General features: G+C 25.1%; 4 protein-coding genes across 6 annotated transcripts; 1 reads left to right on the top strand and 3 right to left on the bottom strand.

Moving 5' to 3' along the window:
* Positions 1-1,009: 1,009 nt before the first annotated feature.
* LOC128953985 (ABC transporter G family member 20-like) lies at positions 1,010-12,389 on the bottom strand. Of its 3 annotated transcripts, XM_054299541.1 has the most exons (8): positions 12,269-12,389; positions 11,880-11,961; positions 7,447-7,993; positions 3,992-4,279; positions 3,344-3,916; positions 2,749-3,248; positions 2,152-2,647; positions 1,010-1,382 (listed from the first exon to the last, which is right to left on the bottom strand). In XM_054299541.1, exons 3-8 carry the CDS (start codon positions 7,910-7,912, stop codon positions 1,063-1,065), a joined length of 2,643 nt encoding a protein of 880 aa, XP_054155516.1. In that variant the 5' UTR covers positions 7,913-7,993; positions 11,880-11,961; positions 12,269-12,389; the 3' UTR covers positions 1,010-1,062. The 3 variants fall into 3 exon arrangements, with proteins under 3 accessions (XP_054155516.1, XP_054155532.1, XP_054155524.1); XM_054299557.1 differs by lacking the exon at positions 11,880-11,961; XM_054299549.1 differs by lacking the exons at positions 11,880-11,961; positions 12,269-12,389 and adding an exon at positions 8,072-8,164.
* A 6,394-nt stretch (positions 12,390-18,783) lies between these two features.
* LOC128951786 (probable serine protease HtrA1) lies at positions 18,784-20,327 on the top strand. Its single transcript, XM_054297063.1, has 4 exons — positions 18,784-18,835; positions 18,947-19,746; positions 19,862-20,012; positions 20,111-20,327. The coding sequence occupies exons 1-4, from the start codon at positions 18,786-18,788 to the stop codon at positions 20,325-20,327; spliced, it is 1,218 nt and encodes a 405-aa protein (XP_054153038.1). The 5' UTR covers positions 18,784-18,785.
* Positions 20,328-20,604: 277 nt separating this feature from the next.
* LOC128951798 (A disintegrin and metalloproteinase with thrombospondin motifs adt-2-like) lies at positions 20,605-22,418 on the bottom strand. Its single transcript, XM_054297074.1, has 8 exons — positions 22,409-22,418; positions 21,914-22,271; positions 21,742-21,791; positions 21,558-21,611; positions 21,401-21,476; positions 21,158-21,316; positions 20,861-21,047; positions 20,605-20,724 (listed from the first exon to the last, which is right to left on the bottom strand). The coding sequence occupies exons 2-8, from the start codon at positions 22,123-22,125 to the stop codon at positions 20,605-20,607; spliced, it is 858 nt and encodes a 285-aa protein (XP_054153049.1). The 5' UTR covers positions 22,126-22,271; positions 22,409-22,418.
* Positions 22,419-23,426: 1,008 nt separating this feature from the next.
* LOC128954013 (A disintegrin and metalloproteinase with thrombospondin motifs adt-2-like) lies at positions 23,427-25,212 on the bottom strand. Its single transcript, XM_054299582.1, has 8 exons — positions 25,182-25,212; positions 24,729-25,086; positions 24,562-24,611; positions 24,359-24,412; positions 24,192-24,267; positions 23,942-24,097; positions 23,642-23,840; positions 23,427-23,565 (listed from the first exon to the last, which is right to left on the bottom strand). The coding sequence occupies exons 2-8, from the start codon at positions 24,938-24,940 to the stop codon at positions 23,446-23,448; spliced, it is 867 nt and encodes a 288-aa protein (XP_054155557.1). The 5' UTR covers positions 24,941-25,086; positions 25,182-25,212; the 3' UTR covers positions 23,427-23,445.
* Between the last annotated feature and the right edge of the window lie 454 nt (positions 25,213-25,666).

Raw genomic sequence — 25,666 nt, forward strand, 5'->3', positions numbered from 1 at the left:
AGTATTATATAAATTCATTAGTAAATTCATATAAATTCAATTGTATTATTTATATTAAAACTTGTTATGTAATGTAATGATATTTTTTTTGGCAATTACTAGTAGTAACAATGTATGTTAAAAATAGCATTTGAAGCACTTGTAGTAGTATTAAACTAAACCAATACTAAAAATAACATTTTTAGAAAATCATCAAAAAAATGAAGTCTTAATACAAAGTTTTCTTAAGAAAATATCTGTTAATTAATAAATAAATAAAAATATGGTTTATCTAATGGTTTTTCGTATAAATAGTAAATTTAGTATTTAAAAAAATTAATATTCTGTATAATAAAGAAACAAAATTAATTAAAAAAACAAAATAACTTTATTTTATTAAATAATTATTATAATAACTTAATTTTTTCAAATAAAAAAAACTATACAAATACACACAAACATAGAGACAATACATTCACAAAATAGATACAGTAATTATTAAAAAAAAACAAAATAATTTTTAAATATCTAATAATATGTTGTTTTTCAAATAGGAATGGCATTAATAAGACAAATGTCTCTAAATTATTATTTTTTCAAAAATAGTTGGGATTATAAACAACTATTGTTTATTTATGATAACATATTTTATTATTATTATAAAAAATTAATTCATTATTAAGTTATATCTAAAAATTATGCGTCAATTAACTAGTTATGTAATTCACTTTTATATATCATATAATGTATAGACGACTATAATAACATACAGTAATTTAAAAAAAAAATGTTTTGTACGAAATTGTGTTTTTTAAAAACAAATGTATTTTTCTTTTGTTTAAAAAATATAATTGTATTTTAAAATAAAAATATCTATAAAATCAAAAAGCATAGGATTTCCGATATTAAGAAATACTGTCTGTTTGTCACAAAAATACTAAAAGTAATGATAATAATAATAAAAAGTAATGTAAAAATTATTAACTCATTCACATAATAATTATTAAGCTTTTTTCACAAATTAAAATAATTAATAATAATAATACTAATAACTAATATTTTTTAATTTAATAATTAATTAATTTATGTATATTTTTTGAAGATAAAGGCGGCGGCCACGAGGTATATGAGAATCCAGCCCCAGGTGGCTATGAAGCCCATGACTACCTCGATATAGGTTACATCCCAGCCCCGGGACAGTATGAATCGCATCGACTCTACCGGTAGTGTCTGGGGCAGGAATGAGGCAAACGATGCCATCCAATCGGGCATTGATTGAATTGGCCAGAAAATGCCGCCCAACATAATGGTTGGGAAAAACGAGCCCATACCTAACATAGCGGCCGATACCTCATCGGCGCACAGGGAGGATATGAACAGTCCGAACATGACTCCGGCCACACCTAATTACAACAAAAAATAAATATATATTAAAAACTAAATTAACATAATTTACAAAGTGTAATATGTTGTCAATTATCTATGCTATGTATCATTGAACGGTTAGGTTAGGAAAAACCAAACATTTAAGTTAAATAAACAACTTTCGCTAAATAGCTGTTATTATAAGTACTACTAATAAATAATTTATAGATTTGTTTTTAACTTTTATCATAACTAGTTTAATGAGGGCATAAACATTACTCTCTCTCTCTCTCTCTCTCTCTAGAGTTGGTCATAATTGCCAATAAACTTTCATTTAAAAAAAACTAAATGTAACCATTTTAGGTGATAATTGTGATGTACTCTCTCTTTCTCTCTCTATTCAATGGCACACAACCTATTAAAACTAATGGTGTGGTTGTCCTCCAAGCAAACAAACAAAATCTCAAAAAACTATAATTTGCAATAACTTATACATTAATAGATTATTTATATTAAAAAACAAAATTCTATATTCACTCATAGCATGTCATCAAAAATCAAAATATCATTAAAAAAAATTACACTAAAGAAAAACTTTTAGCAATTATTATAATAATAATAACTATAATTGTATTGTTTATCACACTTTTATGTTTATTACTTAACACTCACACACACACACATACATACACTCATTATAATTATTATTTATCAATATTAAACATTTCTATTGTTTTATGTGTGTGTTTGCATTTAATCTACTAATGATAATCAATGTTAAGGACAAGTAGCCAATTATGGACATACCCTGGAAAAATGTCAATGAAAAGACCCAAATCATCGGTCCCTTTGAGGGTACGCCAAATAGATAGAATGTGGTGATCAACATAAACACCTCCTGTATGGTAAGCACCAGTGTCTGGGTCATGATATGAGAGGCCAAAAACTCGATACTGGTTACACCGGCCACCAGCGATCGTTCCAGTAGGCCGTCCTTGCGCTCGAGTACCAGAGACAGGGCGGTCAAAGCAGTGGTAGCGTAGTAGGCAATCAAAATGATAACACCCGGTGCCATAAATTCGGTCATCGACGGATGTAGATTACCGTAGATGACTTTTTCGATTGTAATGGGTAGTGTTACAGTGGCCGGATTGTAGCCCAATAGGGACAGGTAGTCCTGGGCAAAAGTCTGGAAGGCCAGGAAAAATGATCGCAACAATACAAAACCGATTACTTGGTTAGACATATCCAGGTAGAGCTTGATGTTGGATGACTCGATTGTGTCGTTATCAGCATTTCCTGCCTATAAGTGAAAGGGGAATGGGATGTCATTTTATTTATATAGTTTAAAAAAGATTAGTTAGTTATGAAAAAGTAGAAAATATTCTGTATATTATTATTTACCAAAACTCTTCGTTGATTGAGTGCATAGGAATAGTTATGCGAAAAATGTAGGGCAGCCCAGGCTTTGCCATCTATGACCGCTTGTTTGGCCTCTTCGAGTGAATTATAGGGAACCTGTACTACGATATCTTTGTTGACAAACGATAGATACTCGGCTGACAGGCCGGGCGGGTCTTCGGCATTGTAGACGGCTACCGGTATGTTTTTCGGGTCCTGACCGATACATATGCAGAACAGGGCGATTTGGATGGACGGTAGGAAAAAGTAGAACAAAAGTATTGGCACATTTCGTTTCAATCGTATGATATTTTTGACAAACAAAGCGTAGACACGGCTCACGTCGAAGGCTTTCCGTTTGCCGGACGGTATGTTTACTTGTGTGCCGACGGGACTGTCGGTCGACTTTTCGCTGAATGACATACGAGGCGTCAGACAGGATGGCGTAGCGTTGGCCGACACGTCCTTGAATGTCGACGGAACGGCCGGTACTAATAAATTGGCTGAAAAATACAGATTAAAATAAAACATCGATTACTAATCACTGATTACTAGTCTAACCATCTCTACCCATCCCTCCCTATTGATTATGCCTTACCTGCTTTGTTGACTTCTCTTATATTGTTATTATTTGTTTCTGTACTGTCATCTGGTTTGTTGGCGATTGTCATCGTAGTACTAGTGATAGTCATTTCGATATTCTCATTGATATCTTTACTCTGACTGTCCTCACCGGCACCTGTCGTCAAATTTTTCAGATTTTTCTTTTCCGTATCGATGGTCGATATTGTTATTTTGTCATCCGGTGCGCTATATCTCATGGCATCCTGTTTGCTAGTTTCGGGTATCTGTGCTGAGTCCAGTTGGCATAGTTTGAGAAATACAGCCTCCAGTGTTGGCAAATCGTGTTGTTCAAGTAGACGATCGGGATTGTCCTGAACCAGTAGTCGACCGAAACGCATCAGACCTACCGTTTCGGCAGTTCGGGCCTCTTCGATATAGTGAGTTGTTATGATTACTGTCAGACCGTCCTCTTTGCATAGAGCGTCCAAGTGCTCCCAAATGGCTTTACGCAATACCGGATCCACACCGACGGTAGGCTCGTCCAGAATGAGTAGTGGCGGATGATGTACCAGTGCTGAGGCAAGCGATACACGACGCTGTTGGCCACCTGTTGTAAAAAGTAAAACAAAAATTAGTAAAAAACAAATTGACACAACTGTCCATTTCTTTAGCTACAACTAACCTGACAGTTGTGATACCAAACGATTTTTTTCGGGTAAATGTAAGAGTGTTATCAAAAATTTCGTCCTCGACTTGATATCTTTGGCCGACATTCGGTACAGTTGTCCAAAATATCTAAGCGTTTCTTTGATTGTAAAATCGGGAAACAGTGCCAACTCCTGGGGCATATAGCCGACACCAGGACCGGGTACTGGACTGTAATCGGAACCGGGTTCGCGGCCAAACACCCGAATTGTTCCCGACTGCGGTGTCAGTCGACCCAAAACACATCTCAATAATGTTGTTTTGCCTTAAAGTAAAAAATAAATAAATAAATAAAATAATATTTATTAGCATATTTGTTGCTATCAAACAAAAATAACTTAATAAATAATTTTGTCAAGGTGATTCTAAAACTTACTAACTTTATAAGATTTATATATATACTGAATATTTATATAAAAAAACTATTAAAAAAATTTTGTTTCAAAATGATTTAATTAACCAGTCATATAAAGGCAAATAAGTTTTATTATTGAATTAATTTTTTATCAATTTTAACATAACTACTACCACTACATAACTAATGGTTAATTAACTGTATATTTTACTTTTAATATTTATACTGTACTTAATTTAACAAAATTGATTATCATTTTAGTTAATTGAAGATGAATAGATTTTTTAGAAAATTTATTAGTATCATTATAACTGAAAATTAGTATAAAAATAAACAAATTAATTAATCTAAACAAACAAAATAATATAAATAATAAAGGTAATAAACAAAAAAAAATTTCTTAATTAACTAAATTTTTTAAAACTTAAATTATCGTATAATTTATTTATTTCAATGACATTCATAAACCCTAAACTAATTGGGAGCACAACAGGCGTTGTTGTTGTTGTTATTATTATGATTTAAAGTATTTAAATTATTTTTTTGATTTGAACAGCAATTTGTTGATTATGTTATTAGATAATCAGCGACAACACCAACAACAACAAAAATTTGGTGTAAAAATTATATAATATTTTGTTTTTTTTGTTTTAATGAACAAAATAAGTCATAAAAACAGTTATGGCTGAATAGTATATAATATATATATACTATATATCATATAAAACAATTATTTAATAAAATGAGAGATTTGTTTTAGCGATTATTTTGAGGGTATTATTTAAACTTTAAATATTTTTATTTATTTTGCAATTTGAATATCATATAAAATTAAATGGCTAAATATTATTTTTCAAACAAAATTTTAAATAATGGTAGAAAATAATAATTTTTAATAAAAATATTAAGTAAATAATTTGTTAGCATCATTTTTTAATATTAATTTATATATATAAATGTTAGATTATTATTAGTTTTTGTTATTTTAGTATTTTGTCAAAACAAAGTAATTAAAAATTATTAGTATTTAATATCTAATGTATTATTATAAGTAAGCAAAAAATATCATTAACGTAAATCTATTAAGATATATAATACAGTAATTATATATTTTATATAAAAATTGTTAGAATATATGTAATTACTATATTAAATAATATTAAATGATAATTTATATAGTTTTATATATTGTATATCATTTTTTATATCGAAAAAAATTGTTATTTGAATAACAAACTTATTTTATATATATTATAAAATAATTTAGATCTTTATATTTAGGGAAAATAAATTGAAAAATATTTCAATGTTATTAAATAAAACTGGTTTTATTATAAAATTATCAATAAATTTATATACTTAAATAAATCGTATTAACTAAACAAAATCAATCGTATTATTATTATTATAAGATTTAATTACTAAATATTTAGCAAAAACAAAATTCAACAAAACATTCAAAATTGATTAATCAAATTAAAATAGATATTTAAGGTTATAAATTGACAGTTTTAAAAAATATTTTTATAAATTTAGCTTATTTTTAAAAACATTTATAACAATAATAACAACAAAAATAAATATTCAAATTACTTTTTAAAAAATGTACTTGTAAATTTATCAAAACATTTGTTATTAGCTATTAACGTCAATTAATGTGTTCATATAACAACAAAAATGATACTGATAAATTGCATAATTTGCACTTAACTATGAGGGCATTTTTTAATACTGTATTTATGCTTATTATTTAACATTTCATGAAATAATAATAATATTATTATTAATAATAATTGATTTAACCTACACAGTACATAAGTAAAAATAAAAAATAATAATTATACTGTATATTACTTTTAAAAAATAATACAATTATTTCAACATGGTACAATAATTTAACTGAATCATATTTTATATAATTTTTATATAAAGTTAATTATAAATTTTTTAAAAACAATTAATGACTACAATTTACTAGAAATTTTTTTGGTAGTTTCCCTTTAATACCTAATAACAGTATGTCAAATACAGTATATTATTATTAATAGATGATTATTACTATTTTTTAAAAATTGATAATACTTAAAATCAATTTTATTTGTTTTAAAAATTATTTATGACTCAATAAAAAAAATAATAAATTACTAGAATTTATTAAATGCTAACATTTTTTGTTGTTGTTGTTGTAGTTGAATATTTTTGATAATTATTGACTCAAATAATAATACAATAAGATTTATAAATAAATAAAACTAAATAGTCATATTTAGATTTTTACTATTGTAAAAAATAATTGTAAAAAATTATTTACAAATTAGAAAAATAATATAGTATTATTAACTAATTAACATTATTATTTAGTTAATTGTTTAAAATTAGTAAATTACTGTCTACAAGATATTATTTAAAGATACACTAAAATAAAATGCTAGTAATTAATAATTGTGAAAAACATTTCAAATTTAATTGACATATATAAATATATAACTTTATAAAAACATAACATATCAATATAAAAAATCTAATGAAATTGAAATTGTTTATAATTTGTCTTAAATATTTATTTAAAACTGTCATATATTTTTTTTTGGTTTACCTGTATAATATTATTAGATATAAAATTGATGTCAAATATTTTTACTTCCCATATGTTTGTCAATATATATATAAATTATATATTATTTATAATTTATAATATATTAACCATAGTTATGCAACTGAGACACACACACATAAAATATTTATAAAAATATAAAATTTTAAAAATAAATATATGGTTGAAATTTATAAACATACAAACATACATATAAAAAATAAATTTTAAACATTTTATCCTAATTATAAAATATAGTAAAAAAATTTGATATAAAAAACTAATAAGTTGTCTAATACGGTAAAATATAGCCTACAGTGAAATTATAAACATTAAAAAACAAACAAAAAATTTATTATAATATTTCACATATTATTTTTATTTTCAGAGACACCATTAGATAAGAGACAATCAAAAAAAAACTAAACTAAACTACAAGTGATTTATGAATATTTAAAATAATAATAATAAACAAAATGCTTACCACAACCACTGGATCCAAGTAAGGCATAGATCTTTCCCTGAGGTACCGACACATTGATCTTCTTGAGTGTCAACAAAGATTTTTTACCAAAACCATAGGTAAAGGTTACGTCGCGTACATCGACAGCCACTTTGCCGTCAATTTGTTGGCCGCCATCGATGGCCAGTTTGATGTCGCGAGGCTGTGCGCCACCAGCAGCAGCAGCAGCACCACTGACCGGAGTACCGGTATCGCCATCACCCATAACCATAGCTTCGTTAATATAGCCACCATTGGTTCGTTCGGTTTCTTCGACCAGTTTGGCCAGCATTAGCTGCGGATGTTTGTTGAGCTGTTGTTCCGATGACAGGTCATGACTGGTCAGTCGTTGAAATTTGCTGAGCGACGCGTGTCGGTCATCGTTGATGGCCACTACGTCGGCTTCGTCCGACTTGAACGCATGATTAGTAAACGGACTCTTCAACATATTGTTCACTATTTGTTGTTGTCGTTGTTATTATTATCCGACTGTCCTCTCACCACCACAAAAACACTCACTCTCTTTCAACTATATAAAATTTCAAATAATTTTATTTTATTATTTTTTTTATATTATTAAGAGGAAAGTTAGCATCAAAATTCCCACCATTTCATTGCATGTTTATCTATCATTCAGTCAAACAAACACATACTGAGAGAGTGAGAGAGAGAGAGAGAGAACCAGCAAACCTGTCCCCGTAAAAGAAATAGCTTATACTTAAAAACCTCTATCAAAGCTTTCAACGAGAGAGAGAGAGACGAGAGAGAGAGAGAGAGAGAGAGAGAGAGAGAGAGAGAGAGAGAGAGAGAGAGAGAGAGAGAGAGAGAGAGAGAGAGAGAGAGAGAGAGAGAGAGAGAGAGTAGATATACTTATATTATAAGCTTAGGTAGTTTTGCTGTATGTATGTATGTATGTGTGTGTGTGTGTGTGTGTGTGTGTGTGTGTGTATGTGTGTGTGTGTATGTGTGTGTGTGTATGTTTTTTCACGGCAATGGGTGATTGCAGTACCAATGTAGTAATAATATACAGTCAGGGCTAATGGCACCTTCACTTTCAATCACTGATATCTTTTAAAAAACCTGTTTTGCATTTTTCGATAATATATTCCCGTACTTTCCCTGTCTTTCAAAAAAAGTTTTCAATATATTTTTTTCAGCAACAAAAATATACAGTAAATAAAATTATGGCAAATACAAACATATGACTAATAATATACGGTATATACATATATGTATTAAATATGCAATTATTGATTACTAATTTTTTTTATTAAAAAAAAATAGTTAATCCTATTTAACAACAGTTTTAATTTTCTATGGTCTATGTGTTTACAACAATATATTTATTATTAATACTTTTAAGTTTATACATTGATTACTCTAATACATTGATTACCTGTACACTATTTCTTTGTAATTAATTAAAATAATATTTTGGTTTAATATCGTTTTGTTTTAGGATATTTGATGGCTTTATAATTTAAAAATTAGTTTGCATATATACTGTGTATTAATTTATTGTTTTATAGTGGAAATATTTATATTTAATAACACAAACACACATACTGTACATATTATAGACAAACTAAATCTTAAAATTGTCAATTGAAATATATATTATATTAATAATTTATTTTTAATTATATTATTTTTAAAAATAAACATCATAGAGTATAAAGTATGATTAATCGTAAAGAAAATAATAATTTATATTATTTATGCTTAAAAATTGAAAAATTGTTTAAACTTTTTGATTATAAACTACTGTATAAATAAAATAATTTTATATTGAAAATATTTAAAAATATTTTTATTCAAATAATTTTTTAGATTTTACTGTATATCTAAAAAAGAATATTTTCAATGTTAACATAACTAATAAATATATATATATATAGTTTATCATTATTGTTATTCAAATGTGGTCACAATTTAGTTAATCAATAAAATTATTAATTTCCTTAAATTTTGTCAAATGTGTGCAAAATGTAAAATTAAATTTTATAAAAATCATATTTTAATATTACATGTAAATGCCAACTGTATAAACAAAATATAATATTTTTACTAATTTTATGACTAATCCAATATATGAAGTATATATATAATATTTATTTAATTTATTATTATTATCCAATCATATAATTCCTTAATTTATTTAATGACAATTGATTTTTTTCACAAAAAAACTTATTGTAATTACAATAATTAAGTTTGATAATCAAGCGTACCCAATAAACATAATTATTATACAATTTTTATTATTACAATTATTATTATTATTTGTTATTTTTTGTTAATGCATATTCATCAGTAATTAATTTTAATAGAAATTTTATATACACAGTATAAATACATTTTTTACTGGAAAAAAATATTACACTATTATATTATATATAATTATTTTAAATAATTTATTATTTTATACACTTGAATGGACATACAGTAGATCTTATTTGTTTTAAACCAACAAAACGGAAGTTTGTCTCAACTATTTATTTATTGTTATCAATTAATTTATCATTTATTGCTTAATAAAAAATATAATACACACATACATAAAATACTATTATATATACAATATTATTGAAATATATAATTTATACGGTATAACAGTTTTCTCATAAACAAATAATTTTTTGTCTCATGTTATAGTATTTTAAGTTTTAAAAAAAAATTAAGTAATTTTTTATACCATGTATTTTGCATTACTAAAACTTTTGCATTACTATATCTTAATAAATACAGTACATAGTACATACAGTGTGCAATAATATATACTACTACTACACATGGCTTTACAGACACATAAATTTACCTGTGCATAAACATAATGTAGCATAATATCATTTATACTGTATATATATATAAAAATTTATATGAGATTTCGCCTCACAGTTATTTGCAATTGATTTTTGCAAATTGGGTTAAGAGAGTGTGTCTCCCAAACGCTAAGCACAGGTATTATACATAATATATTAAGGATATGTATTTTAAATGCCAGTATTATTATTATTATTGAAAAGGAAAGTTAGCTATCATTTGGTAAAATAGCAAGTTTTTCATGGCTTATACCAGCACTTCATGACATTTTCATGGCTTATATGTTAAAGAAATAAAATAATTTTTCTTTTAACTAAATAACATATTTATGTCGATTTTATTTTGCAGCAAAATTTTTTAACAAACAATAATTTTTTTAATGGCAATTATAAATACTTTCAAAAAAATTAACATAACAAATATTATTAAAAATAATATGCTATTGGTAACCTAATAATTACATTATTTTTGTTGAAACTTTTATTACAATTTAAATTATAATAGTATATAATCATAAATAATGTAATTTCATTAATAACAATTAAATAATAAATTAAATAATAAACATTTAATATTAAATATCGTTTTTATGTCATTTAGAAAAAAATCTAAATATTATTATTTTTTTTAATAGCACTTAAAATAATTTTTCCGATACTTTACAATAAGTTATAATAGATATAAATTATTTAAAAATACTATAAATTAGCAAATTTGTTAAAAATATAATAAAATATTAATAAAATATAAAAAAGTAATAGTAAATAATAATAATACTAATAAGTATTTTATATTATTCACATATAGCAAGGTTGACGTACAAAAAAAATTTTCCCATTGGTATGTTTAAGTTTTTATTATTTTTAAAAAAATAATAACCATGATAATTATTATGTATGTGCTGTAATTTATTTATTTATTATTATTTGTCTATTATTATTGTAAATAATAATTGCAGCTATAGATTAGTCATAGAGAATATTTGAGGCAATTTTTTTTGAAAATAAAAACTATTTTATCCTAACAGTATAATTACTATTAAATAATACCCGGATTTATTAATAACTATAGATAACTATAGTTATAAATATATTTTTATATATTGTATGCCCATCACTATACTATACAGTGTTCACTGTATACACTATAATCTATTATATGTCACTAATTATAAGGAAATATCTAATTTTAATAAATTTTTGTATCCAGAAAAAAATTGTGACCACATTTTTAAGAAAAAAAAATCATTTTTTTTGCTATAAACTAATTAATTGTTGTCTAAAATACAATATATTTTCAAAGTTATACATAAATTTCAAAAATACATAAGAAAATAAATTTTTTTTTGTATAACATTTTCAAAACAACATTGCTAATTAATTATGTTATATATCAATAATAATAAAAATAACATATTGGTTATAATAATATAATAATAAAATTTTAACACTTAATTGTTAAATAAAATTAATAAACATAATAATTAAAATAAAATTCATAACTGTTAGATATTACTGTATTATAGTTATACAGTTATTATTGCACTATTATTGTTACTAAAAATAAATACAATATATAAATTTATACACTACCTTTATTGAAAAAAAATTAATTTGTATCCCAATATAACAACAACAAAATGCTTTAAATTACTTGTTTAGTAGTATTATTATCCTATAAATTAGACACGACTTTTATTTAATAATTATATTAACAATGATATTAAGAAAAAACAAACCACTTATTATTATTATTATAAATAAAAATATTATATTAACTGACAAAAATCTTTATTTAGTGGTAATCATTGTTTTATTTATTTATTTTCTTCAATACATAACAAAATACACACACAATTATAATAATAATCTTACAATAAAATGTTATTCAATTTTTTTTATAATAATTTTATAATAGTGTTCACACGTACTGTGCGTTTATAGGTTTTTTTTAATAAGATATAACCACAAACTAAACATACCGTACTATACTTTACATACAAATGCAGTCCTCTTTAATTTACTATTGCTTATTGAGATCTCTCATTCAGTTAACTTTCTCTCTCAAACATCATCACCGAAAAGTTATCGCCACTCAAAACAAGATTCAGGTGACTGGAGATTCAATAAGTGTATATAAGTGAGTGAGTGAGTGAGTGAGTGAGTGAGTGAGTGAGTGAGTGAGTGAGAGAGAGAGAGAGAGAGAGAGAGAGAGAGAGAGAGAGAGAGAGAGAGAGAGAAAGTAGTTTACCTTCACTACAATAATATAATATGCAATCAATATATATATATGTATTTTAATTTAAAATACATTACAGTATATAATAGTTTTTTAACATGTTTTTTGTGCCCTTAGTAGTAGTATATACAGTATGTTGTCGTTATTAGAGCCCTCCTATGATTTTCCAAACTATTGAATCAATTTTCAACAGTGAATGTAAGCAACATATTATAATACAGTATAGTATAGTATATGCACTAAACATAGTATTTGTTTAACATTATTATTATTTTTTTTTTATTAATTTTTGATGAGAAAATGATAAATAAAAATTATTTCCAACGTTTAAGACATTGAAATAATTAGCTTTTTTATACATTCAAAACTGGTATTATATTATATTATCAATATATATATATATATATATATATTTGTATGTATATATGGCTGAACTTTAACTGCAAAATCAATATTATTATTAATTTTTTATTTATCAATGACAACCAGATCTCTCTCTCTCTCTCTCTCTCTCTCTCTCTCTCTCTCTCTCTCTCTCTCTCTCTCTTGCTCACTCACTCACTCACTCACTCACTCAATAACTCACTCACTCACTTTTTAATATTTGTATAATTATTTAGGAGTAAAGAGTTATTTATAAAGTTATTTTTTAACTAATTTTTAAAAAGTACATGAATACGTCACTAAATATCGCAATTATTGCTAATTGTTTATTTAAATATATATTAAAAAATCTAACACATCCCTGTTGCAAATCTAACTGTCCCCATACTCTTAGCATCTTATGGTAATCAATCAATTTTACTATTAATATATATTTGCCCAACGACATTTGAGGATATTAATTATTATTCATCTATTTAATTGTTTATATTTTTTTATTGATAATAATAATAATATAATTATTTTTATCATAGATATTATTTTTTAAATAAATATTTAAAACAATTGTAAAAAATATAATTTTTTAAAAACAATAGATGCATTTATTTAATTTTCAATTTTCAAAAAATAATGATTATTTATTACAACATTTCTAAACATATTTTTTTAGTTTTTTAAAAATGTTATATTATTTACCTCACATTTTTCATATACATTGATGTAAATCTGGTTCATTGAGATTATGTTTTTAAAAAAACATTGTTTTATCTTTTAGTTTTTTTATTTCTTTTAATAATTTTATCTGATATATGCATTTCAAAAAATCATTGAAAACTAGTTTTTTAATGTGTTGTTATTAATTGCTTAGCAATTAATGTTATTTTATTATTTAAAAAAAACTTAAGATACCCTTGCGCATATATTTATATATACATATATATTATGTATAATTTATAAATTATAAAAAATATATATACAATAATCAGTAAAAAAATTAAATATATTACAGTAGCATTAAGCAATCGCAAATTGTATGAATCATTTATTTTTTCTATATGTAAAAATAATTATAAAATTAAATAAAAAAAAATTTTTAGTTTTAATTTTCAAGTATTATACTAAACATAACAATCAATAAGATGTTATGAATATTTAATTAATTTCAATATTTAAGTAGTTTACTTATTTACAGTATTACATAAATAAATTTTATTTATTATTGGATAAATTAATGTCAATTACGTTATGTATTGAAAAAAAATATATACGATAAATTTGCGTCAATAATAATTAATTATAAAATTATAGGTTTCATTTATACAATATAAATATCATTGTATAATATTTTTTTATAACTATTATTAGTAGCATTAATAGAAAATAAAAATATTTAAATAACTACATAAATCATTATAATTATGTTTAAACATAGATATAAATTTAATTTATTTTTATTTATAAAAATAATAATATTTAAATATTTATCTTAATTCTTATTATTTTAGTAATATTACAACTTAGTGACAAAATTATCAATTTTTAAACATATTTTTTCTTTACTATTAAATATATATATATATATAATTTTCATAGAATGGTAATAAAATTATAATATCAGTGTTAATTTTATTATAGAAAAAACAAAAATAGTGGAAAAATTTAAAATGTTTACATTAATTTACTATTATTATTATTATTTAACATAAAAAATATTTTCAAACTCTTATATACGACAGTTTATAATTTAAGTTAAACTTTTTTAAATTACAGTATATTTAATTGAATATAATTTTATTAATATAATATATTTCTAGAAAGTTTATCTAACTTAATATCAATGACTAATTATTTTTTTAAAAAATGTGGGATATATTAAAAATATTAATTAGCAATAAATTGCGGTATAATTATTATAATATAATATTTATAAAAATAAATATATATTTAAAAAATTAGCAAAAGTTTGTTAACAATAACTGATACGACGTCCCTTAAAACATGGTATCTCACCAATTGATAGCTCATAGCTATTACTGATAACACAACTTTCCTCATCTGTTTGGGAATCAGTTTGTGTAACGCCATTGACTACAATGTTATTATTATCAATACTACTATTGTTATTATCAGTCATTAGACATTTATCGCTTACATCACATCTATACTGACAATAGACATCCCTGAGCTCTCTATTCAATGATTCATTGCTAACTGTCTGTATGTCCTTATCCTCAAAAACTGTTTGATTAGTTTGAGTGGATTGTGCTGTACTAATAACTAATTTGTTATAATTTAAATTATTATTATTTTCATTATTAATTTTAGTAACATTTTTCGTGTCTTTAATTATTTGTTGATGACTTTCAAGCATTAATTTTAAATCATTGATTAGCTGACTCATCACTTGTATTAAATCCATATCTTTAGACATAACATCCTCGTCAGGAGTCTCAGTCTGGACTAATTGTGACTGAGTTTGTGTTATCACTGGCACAGTTGGCACAGGCGATGTAGACCTGTCTATAGTGTAAGTCCTATTCAAAGCACAGTTACTATCAATTTGCAGGTTATCTAACAACTCATTTGTTTCAGCAATCATTTGTCTATTAATCGTATTTATGTTTAACTGTTTGGGTTCGCACAGCAAAAAAGCTGGACTTTTGACATAATAGGAACTTGAATAATAGCTACCAGTGCTGATAGTGTCGGGATGGCCATCGGGACTCATGAGACAACCGGCACTGTCGACACTACCGGCACTGGTCAGTGAATAACTGCTGCAACACTTTGCCGATGAGCTGCCAAACGGCGACAAATTTGACAAATAGTTTGCATAAAATTTTTGCAACGGATTCACTGTAGCCGTTGTCGTCATTGTAGTCGTCRTCGTCGCCGCCGATGACGACGACAATGACAACCTCTTTGCCAACTGTTCTCTGGTCTTCAGTTTCTCTTCGGCGACCAATTTCTCCAATTCGCTAATCATTTGTATCTCATTTAACAGAAACTGTTGTTTCGAGCCATTTGTTAAACTCATCTTTGATTATCTCGTCCGCAATGGTCGAGTAATTAACAGTTGTTATCAGTGGACTACCTATTTTGAAAATTATTATATTTGTTATTAGTTTTTTATTAAAAATATGTTAAACTTAAATTTATTATTATTATTTTGATATATTATGCCAATTTATTAAAAAAAATTATCAATAACCTTGCTTAGAATCTGAATTATTTTTATATAAAATAATAACAATAATAATAAATACAAACATTACTATTATTTTGAAAAAAGTAATTTTCCTTATAAATCAATAAATTATAAAAACTAATTGAACCGTTTTATATTATAAATGCATTTCTAATAATTATGGTATAATTAATTTTATTTACTGTAATTTATTAAATAACATCATTCAAAAATAATTTATATAAAAAATATTCAAATATTTTAAATACATTTAACAAATGAAACAAAAAAACATAATTAAATAAATAGTTTATTATGTTTAGTACATGTAAACTATAAAATTAATAATAATAATATAAGTTAATTCACAAAAATATTTCAATTAGCTATGAGGTCAGTATTTCAATATAAAGCAAAATAAAAAATTTAATTCAACATTTGTGCTTAATTTTTTTTGAAATACCATAAAAGTAACAATATATCTAATATATATATATATATATTAATCAATAGCACCGGGAGTTATATCATAATACACTCCGAAAGTGAGAAATAAAAATCAGATTTCTTATGTGTGGGGAAAGGGGTATACATATAACAAAACCGGTCTTTTCATGTGCTATGACATGTCCAGAGATAATAGGGTCACAGTATATAATACTATGTATGTGAGTATGGATATTGAAAATAGGAAAGTCATTGAATCTATTAGTATGTAATGGTATTGGATAATCAATATGTAAGTCAAGTTTTCTGGACTATGCTCTCCAGATATATATAGTATAGTATTATGTATAATATGAGGGCATTAAGGGGGTAGTCATATAAAACACACACACTTTCACTTTTTCATCACTTATATACTGTATATAATTTATTGTATATATATTGCATACCTTTCCTCTCTTGTTGTTGAGAACCAGTTCTCTCTTTGAACAAAATGATTGGTTTTCTTATGTCTGTAAAAATCTTTTGCACAGTCGGGTCGTCGCCAATTAGGACAATGCCATGCGATTCATACAATACAACAGCAGGTATGGCATCTCTCGATGCTATCGGTCCGTAATATATCCAAAGTTCAATCTCGCGGCTACCGTTTCCGGCCGGTGTGTCAAACTCGAGTAATCGTAGTTTTGTATATTTGGCAAAATCGGTAAACAACTGGAACTCAAGATTAGCCAAACTGTTGGCCAATTTATACAGATTTATCGCTTCTACACTGTTATCGCTATTATAGTTGATATCATTGGCGGCAAAAAATACTGCAATTTTCAGTTTAGTGGTCATTATATAGAGTGATATTATTGTTAAATAAAAAAATACAGTATTATATATGATATAATATGGGAGCAGGTGTTAGATGGTTACTGTTTTGTGTGTGTTTATACAATATCTGTATCGCATATATATATAATAATATAATACTGTAGTTTGTTTTGCAAAGAAATCCAATTTGTTGCCACGGGTGACATACCTGTGCTCTTTGTGTGTGTGTCTGTCTGTGTGTGTGTGTGTGGGTGGGGGGGGGAATCAATTGCTTACAATTTTATGTCATATTTTTTTTTGTCTGTTTAATATATTATACATTATTTAAACTATAGTATTTACTGTATATTCATAGCTATTAAATTTACAACCAATGCTGTTTATTAGGATATAGTCTAGTTAAAATAAATAAGCTAATATAATAAATATATATATATATATATTGTATTTTATATAATACCCATAATATGGTGATCTATTAATTTTAAAAAATATATATTAAAATATTTAAACAATAATAACACTAACATATTAATATTATAAAACATAATTTTGCACACTTTATATTAGATCTTAATTAAACTAAAATTTAACTGAAAAAAATATCAGATGTCAATAATCTAGATAATAAAAAAATTTTCATATTTATTGAACAGCTAACGGCAAAATATAACTAATTATTAAGTAAATAAATAAATTATAATAAAATAAAATAAATATTTTTTTTACAAGTGATAGTCTATCTTATCTTATAAATTTATATAATTAAATTAAATAAAAGCATAATTAGTTCCGTTATATTTACTAAAATTTTGAATTATATTAATGAAAAACATAAAATTTTTTGTGTGTTTAATTATAAATAAATATTTTCATAAATATTTGGTTAATTTTTATTCAATAATCTAAAGTTTATCAGAAATAAATGGTTTATAGTAAATAATTATACAAATAATAATGATATCAAAAAGTTTTTTAAAAATTATTATTATTTTGTTATTTTGTCATAAAATGACTGATTTTTATTGCTTATACATTGATGATCCCACTAATAATATGGGCGATAACGGGTGTGGCATATGTGGACAGTCATCTTATAAATTATATCAATCAAACATTTATAACTAAACTACAGATGCGGATATACTAATAGTACTGTATTTATAAAATACAAGTATAATTACAATAAATAATAATCAATAACTTTATAGCAATAATTAAAGCAATAATAGCATGACTTAATGTATAATTAGTAATTACTGATTATAATAACGCTCTAATAATAATAGAAACATTTAAATATTTTTTTTTAAATTTGATAATTGATTCAAATTTTTCAATTGAAAATTTTGTTTTATTTTCATTTGATTTTTTTAATTAGTAATATTCAATATACTGTATATACTGTTTAATATATTTACAAATGTATCATCGATTGGCACTTAATATACAGTGGAAAACTATTATACAATGGTTTGAGTTTAAAATTAAAAAAAATTTATCATTTAATACTCAGTAATTAGCAAATATTAATTTTGAAATAACTTTTATTGTATGATTCCCTCCACTACCAAAAAAATACAGTACAATACCTATAATGTCGACACTAACTGGTAGTACTATTAGACTTGATCAGCATCGTTGGTCTAACAATTATCAACAGTTTTGTCAAACACGGATATCGGGAAAAGGAGTAGTAGTTGGGCTAAGATGTGCCAAAATGTTGACCACTGCTGAACACATACAACAGTTATACACTAATTATTCAAACCGAGTGGTCAAAGTGCTTAGCAAAAAAATGTCAAACTGTGGCGAATCGTATCACTTACAGGAAACCGGTATCATTGTGGACAGTATGGATGGTTTGGTACTGACCAACTTTTATCTAGTGTCCGACTGTCCAAATGTGACCATACAGTTAGCCACTGCATACTATGAAAAGGATATAATAATAGGAAAACCTAATAGTTTGACTCCAGTAAGCATAATGAGTGGACAGGTAGTCTATGTAGATCCACAAATAGATTTGGCACTCATACGTATGACAGACTATGTTAGGGGTTCGCTGAGAGCCATGGATTTGTCGCAAAATGTGCCCAACATTGGAGATGAAGTAATATTACTGGGAAATGCCGATATGTTTGGCACTTTACAGTACGGCATCGTATGCTCATTGCCGCGTAGGGGTGAGCTAAGTAGGAGTTGGCTAATCAATAGACAAGTTACTATCAATGAGGACATTATGTTTGCCTATCAGTCGCCAACTGTAATCAACTGTTGTGGCGGTGCACCGGTTATTGATCTGAACGGTCAAGTGGTCGGCATTTCATTGGCATTTGTTGAGTCGAAAATCAATTTTGCCACCAAAGCTACCGATGCTATAGGTATTGTCGTAAACATTATTGTTAGAAACTCAGTCCAATTAGATTTTAATTATATAAAAAATTTACACTTAATTTATTGCACTATATTAATAATCAATCAATCAATCATTTATAGCGTTTATTGATAAGGGCCGTCATTTTCTGGCCAATGAATACATAGCTATTAAAAATCAAAGACAAAATCGGCTGAAACGGCCAAACAGTTTAGGTATTATACTGAAGGGTAATGTCATCAGAGGTTTTACATATAATGTCACAGATGCCAGGTATTCATACAGTATTCATATAACGTGTTATCTTAAAACTAAAAAAATTGTTTATATTTATCTATAAATATATATATTATATTTTTTTTATTCAACAGAAATCAATTGCAATTGAATGACATAATCTTAAGTATAAATCATATTGAATATACCGGTGCAGTCCAATTGGTCGACGCAATGAATAACTTAATCGATGGACAGTCGATTGAATTGATGGTTATGCGGGTGACGACAGCCGCGAGCGGACAATCAGATGTGAGTGAAGTGACGGCCAATATTAGACCAGTAGTCGAATATAATTGGTTTTATTTTTAACAATTTTAATTAATTAATTACTGTTTGTTTTATATTTATAATCTTAATCTTTTTTTAACCATATTTAATGTTTTTACAAAAAAATAGACAAATATTACAAAAGAATTTTTATACTAATTATTTCCTAAAATGTTTAAAATGTTTATAATAATTTTTTATTAACTGTATCTCTAATATACTGTTTAGTAGTTATCTATTTATTATTTTTGTTAAGTAAATTATATAATAAAATACAATAAAATATCAATATATTATATGCTAATATTTTGACAATATTTTAAGCGCATTTGCCTTCAATACAATATCTATTGACACCGCAAGTGGTATTTTCAATGGCCGGACCTATACCTATGTTGACAATACCGTTAGTGCAAACAATTAATTGATCGCATATATCCTATTAAATATAGAAAAAAAATTACACAAAAAATTAATATTATACCATATTTTTCTTTAAAAAATAAATTATTTAAAAAAACACAGATTCCAACAAAAAATTCCAGTAAATACTCAATTTATAGTAAATTATTTACAAATTTTGATTTGCGATAATACTTGAAATGAGATCCCAATGCTGTCTGACATTGAAGATCAACACTCGTCGACATATAATTTTTGGGATCCCTTACAGCGGGACTAATATCGGGATCGTCGGGAAATTGAATTACTGATGACGACGACGATGATGATTGAGCATGGTCATTTTTAAATAGACAATCTCTACACAATTGTACAATAATTAACTAATTTCATGACAAATCCATGTAATTACTATTTTTATGAATTATATAAATTTAATTAACTATTTTTTTGTTGTTGACACCACTTACTTAACTGGTTTATTAGCTTCAATGAGATAGCTGTTCAAATATTGTTGACTACAATGTGACCAGGTTACTTTACCGGAACCGGTAGACACTGACATTATGTGATTTTCACCACAGTTTGCAGTTTGTTTGGCACCTTCATCATCGTGATACATACCGAGACTATTTTTTTAATAGTTTAAATTCATAATTAATAATATTTTTTAGTATATTAGCCCTTAATTTTTATCTATTAGCGTCACTTACGTGTGGCCTAACTCGTGTGCAGCAATAAAAACTGCCCGAAAAGATCGGGCCTCGACCAGAGCGCACGGATCAGCCGCTTATTGTTTAAGATAAATATTTTTAATATAGAAATTATTATTATTATTATATGTAAAATTTAAACATTAAATTGACTAACATTTAAAGTCATTAGAGTAGATCCAGTTACAGGAAGTTTTAATATGTGCTAAACCTAATCGTTTGAAAAAATAAAATCATTAGTAATATACTAATAATGATTCAATTATTTGTTAGCATTTAGTCTTATAGTAAAGTCCTAAACAAAAAATACATATTTTTAATATATTTAGAAAAACAAAAACCTTGTGTTTTAGAGTCAGTTATTCTCAGGTCGTTTGATTTAAAATTATATCTATAATGATAAAATGATAACAAAAAAAAATAACTTTTGATAGACAACATAACAAATTAGATTATTTATAGTTTTATAGTATATTTTACAAATTATTATTATTATCAGCATAATTATAATACCCGGTAAATAATATGACCATTGAATTGTTGGCCAACTTATGCCGATCGCCCGATTCATTTATAAACCAACTGCGAAATGCTCGCCGATAAGCATAGCCATCGTGATCGGCATTAATCGGTTTGGGATATTCACCGATGCGGTCCACTTTCATAGCAAAATTGGCCACTTTCTGTAGAGTACGGTGTCGATAGACAAGTGCCGTACTATACATAACACGATAAATGTAGTCATAAAGAGCCGATTTATTGTTGTTATATTTTTGTAGTAACGACTGGTCATAGAAGACGGTCAGCCGAAGCGTAATTTTGCCAAACTGTCGAAGTTGGCCACTGCTCCGGGATAGTGGTCGTACCGATGCTTTTTTTGTTTGTTTGTTATTAATTAGATAGGTTAGTTAAAGTACCATAGATATACTGTATTTATACAGTAATTGTTTTTACAATTATATTAGATATATTCATTAATAATATTAATTTTTTCAACTAAATACTAACCTTGGTTTAATCTACAAATATATTCATTAGTAATTGAATTGCAGTTTTCAATATTTAGTAATATAAATAATATATGATAATAAAAATAATAATAAACACTTATTGTAAATAAAATATAATAGCACATATGTGTCATAATTAATATTATAATTAATTTGTATACATACATACTTTACATGCCTTATATAATGATTACGTATAATTAATTAATTAATTTTATTAATATTAATAACTTTAACTAATAACTTTAGATAGTTTTATAAGATTTACCAAAAATACATATATTTTGGTAAAAATGTTATTTTAAAAATAAATGCTATTTGATTTTTAATGTACATAAAGTTTATTAATAATAAATTAATGAATATAAATATTATATATGTGATAATAATATTTATAATTAATAGTAGAACCAATTTTTTAATAACAAAAATAAATAAATTGATTGTAAAAATTAAAACAATTAATATTAAGTATATAAAGTTGAACTAAAAAAAATATTCATATTAAACTACTAAATAAATAAAATATACTAATATTTTAAAAATAATTGTAAGATAAAGTTTAAGTAAATCTAATAGACTAATAGAAAATTATTAAACAATTAATATTGGCATTAAATAAAAAACAATAATTAACTGTTTAATTAATAGCTATAAAAAATTGTTAAATTACTAATTATCATAATATTTTATTTTATCATTAAATGTCTGATTTTAACCTGAAGTCGCTTATAATTAGTTTTTTTAACAACTTTAGTTAATATCTGTTTATTTCATATTTTATAATCTGTTAATTGAATAGGTCTTGAATACTTTAAAAAAAAATATATTTAATGTAAATTTATTGTTTTTTAATAACTATTTTCAAATAGACTGAGAATTTTTACACTAATTATTTCCAAAAATCTTCAAATGTTTATAATTTGAAAAATTATTTGCAAAAATTTGTAATAATATACTGTTTAATAGTTATTTATTTATTATATTTGTTGTATTATAAATTATAATTGTAAAAGTACATTAAAATAAATTATTTTAATCGCATTTGCCTTCAATACAATATCTATTGACACCACAAGTGGTATTTTCAATGGCCGGACCTATATCTATGTTGACCATACCGTTAGTACAAACAATGTATTGATTGCATATATTCTATCAAATAGAGAGAAAAATCACACTAAATATTCAATTTAATTAATTATAAATAAACAAAAAGTAAATTATTTACAAATTTTGATTTGCGATAATATTTGAAATGCAATCCCAATGCTGTCTGACATTGAAGATCAACACTCGTCGACATATAATTTCTGGGATCCCTTACAGCGGGACTAATATCGGGATCGTCGGGAAATTGAATTACTGATGAATACGACGATGATGATGCTGATGATGATTGAGCATGGTCATTTTTAAATAGACAATCTCTGCACAATTGTACAATAATTAACTAATGTTTTAATGTATGTAATTATTTTTAAATAATTTGATTTATTTTGAAATCAATTATTTTGTTGACATCACATACTTAACTGGTTTATTAGCTTCAATGATATATCTGTTCAAATATTGTTGACTACAATGTGACCAGGTTACTTTACCGGAACCGGTAGTCTCTGACATTATGTGATTTTTACCACATTTAACTGTTTGTGTGGCACCTTCATCGTGATACATACCGAGACTAATTTTTTAATAGTTTAAATTCATAATTAATAATATATTTTTAGTAATTATAATTATTAGCCCTTAATTTTTCTACTAATAGCATAACTTACGTGTGACCCAACTCGTGAGCAGCAATAAAGACGGCCCGATAGGATCGGGCCTCGACCAGTATGCACGGTTCGGCCACTTATTGTTTAAGATAAATAATTGACAAAAATTATTATATTATTTTAAATGTAAATTAATAATTATAAAATTCAATCATTAAATTACTTACTTCGAGAGTCATTAGTGTAGATCCAGTTACAGGAAGTTTCAACATATGCTAAACCTAATAAAATAATTGATTCAATAATAATAATTATTAATATTATTTGATAATATTTAGTGTCTTATTGTAGTGTAAGTCCTGAACAAACACATGAATTATTAATACTAACAAAATATACATATTTTAATATATTTAAAAAAAATAAAAACCTTGTGTTTTAGAGTTAGTTATTCTCAGGTCGTTTGATCTAAAATTATATCTATAATGAAAAAATGATAGCAAAAAAATAACTTTTGATAGACAACATAATAAATTAGATTAGTTATAGTTTTATAGTATATTTTACAAATTATTATTATCAGCATAATTATAATACCCGGTAAATAATATGACCATTGAATTGTTGGCCAACTTATGCCGACCGCCCGATTCATTTATAAACCAACTGCGAAATGATCGCCGATAAGTATAGCCGTCGTGAACGGCATTAATCGGTTTGGGATATTCACCGATGCGGTCCACTTTCATAGCAAAATTGGCCACTTTCTGTAGAGTACGGTGACGATAGACAAGTGCCATACTATACATAACACGATAGATGTAGTCATAAAGAGCCGACTTATTGTTTTTGTATTTTTGTAGTAACGACTTGTCATAGTAGACGATCAGCCGAAGCGTAATTTTGCCAAACTGTCGAAGTTGGCCACTGCTCCGGGATAGTGGTCGTACCGATGCTTTTGTTGTTTGTTTGTTATTGATTAGGTAGGTTACAGTAATTGTTTTTTATTAATAATTTTTATTAATTTATTTAAAACTAAAAACTACTAACCTTGGTTTAATCTACAAATATATTCACTAGTAATTGAATTGCATTTTTCAATATTTAATAATATTAATAATATATAATAATAATAATAATAAACACTTATTGTAAATAAAATATAATAACACATATGTGTCATAATTGTAGATATAATTAATTTATAATTAGTATACATACTTTTTTTTAGTAACATTAATTATAATTTATTTATTTATTTAATTTAGTTCTAAACTATTTAGAAAGGTTTATCAATAATATACATATATTTTTTTATATTTATATCATATAAAAAATAAAAATTTAAAATAATTTTTTTAAAAATTTTCTCCTAAGTCGTCAGTTAATAATAATAATCAATTAGATATAAATATTATTTTAAGTTATTATGGAATTAAATAATAGAAATTTTATTGACAAAATAAGCTATTTTTTAAAAATTTATAAAAAATAATACTAATATTACAGTATACTTTAGTGTAAATTTACTGAAA

The sequence above is a fragment of the Oppia nitens genome, unplaced genomic scaffold (genome assembly GCF_028296485.1).
Source record: "Oppia nitens isolate AA-2021 unplaced genomic scaffold, nextdenovo-longstitch-racon4-pilon3 scaffold11_pilon_pilon_pilon, whole genome shotgun sequence".
NCBI classification, from domain to species: domain Eukaryota; kingdom Metazoa; phylum Arthropoda; class Arachnida; order Sarcoptiformes; family Oppiidae; genus Oppia; species Oppia nitens.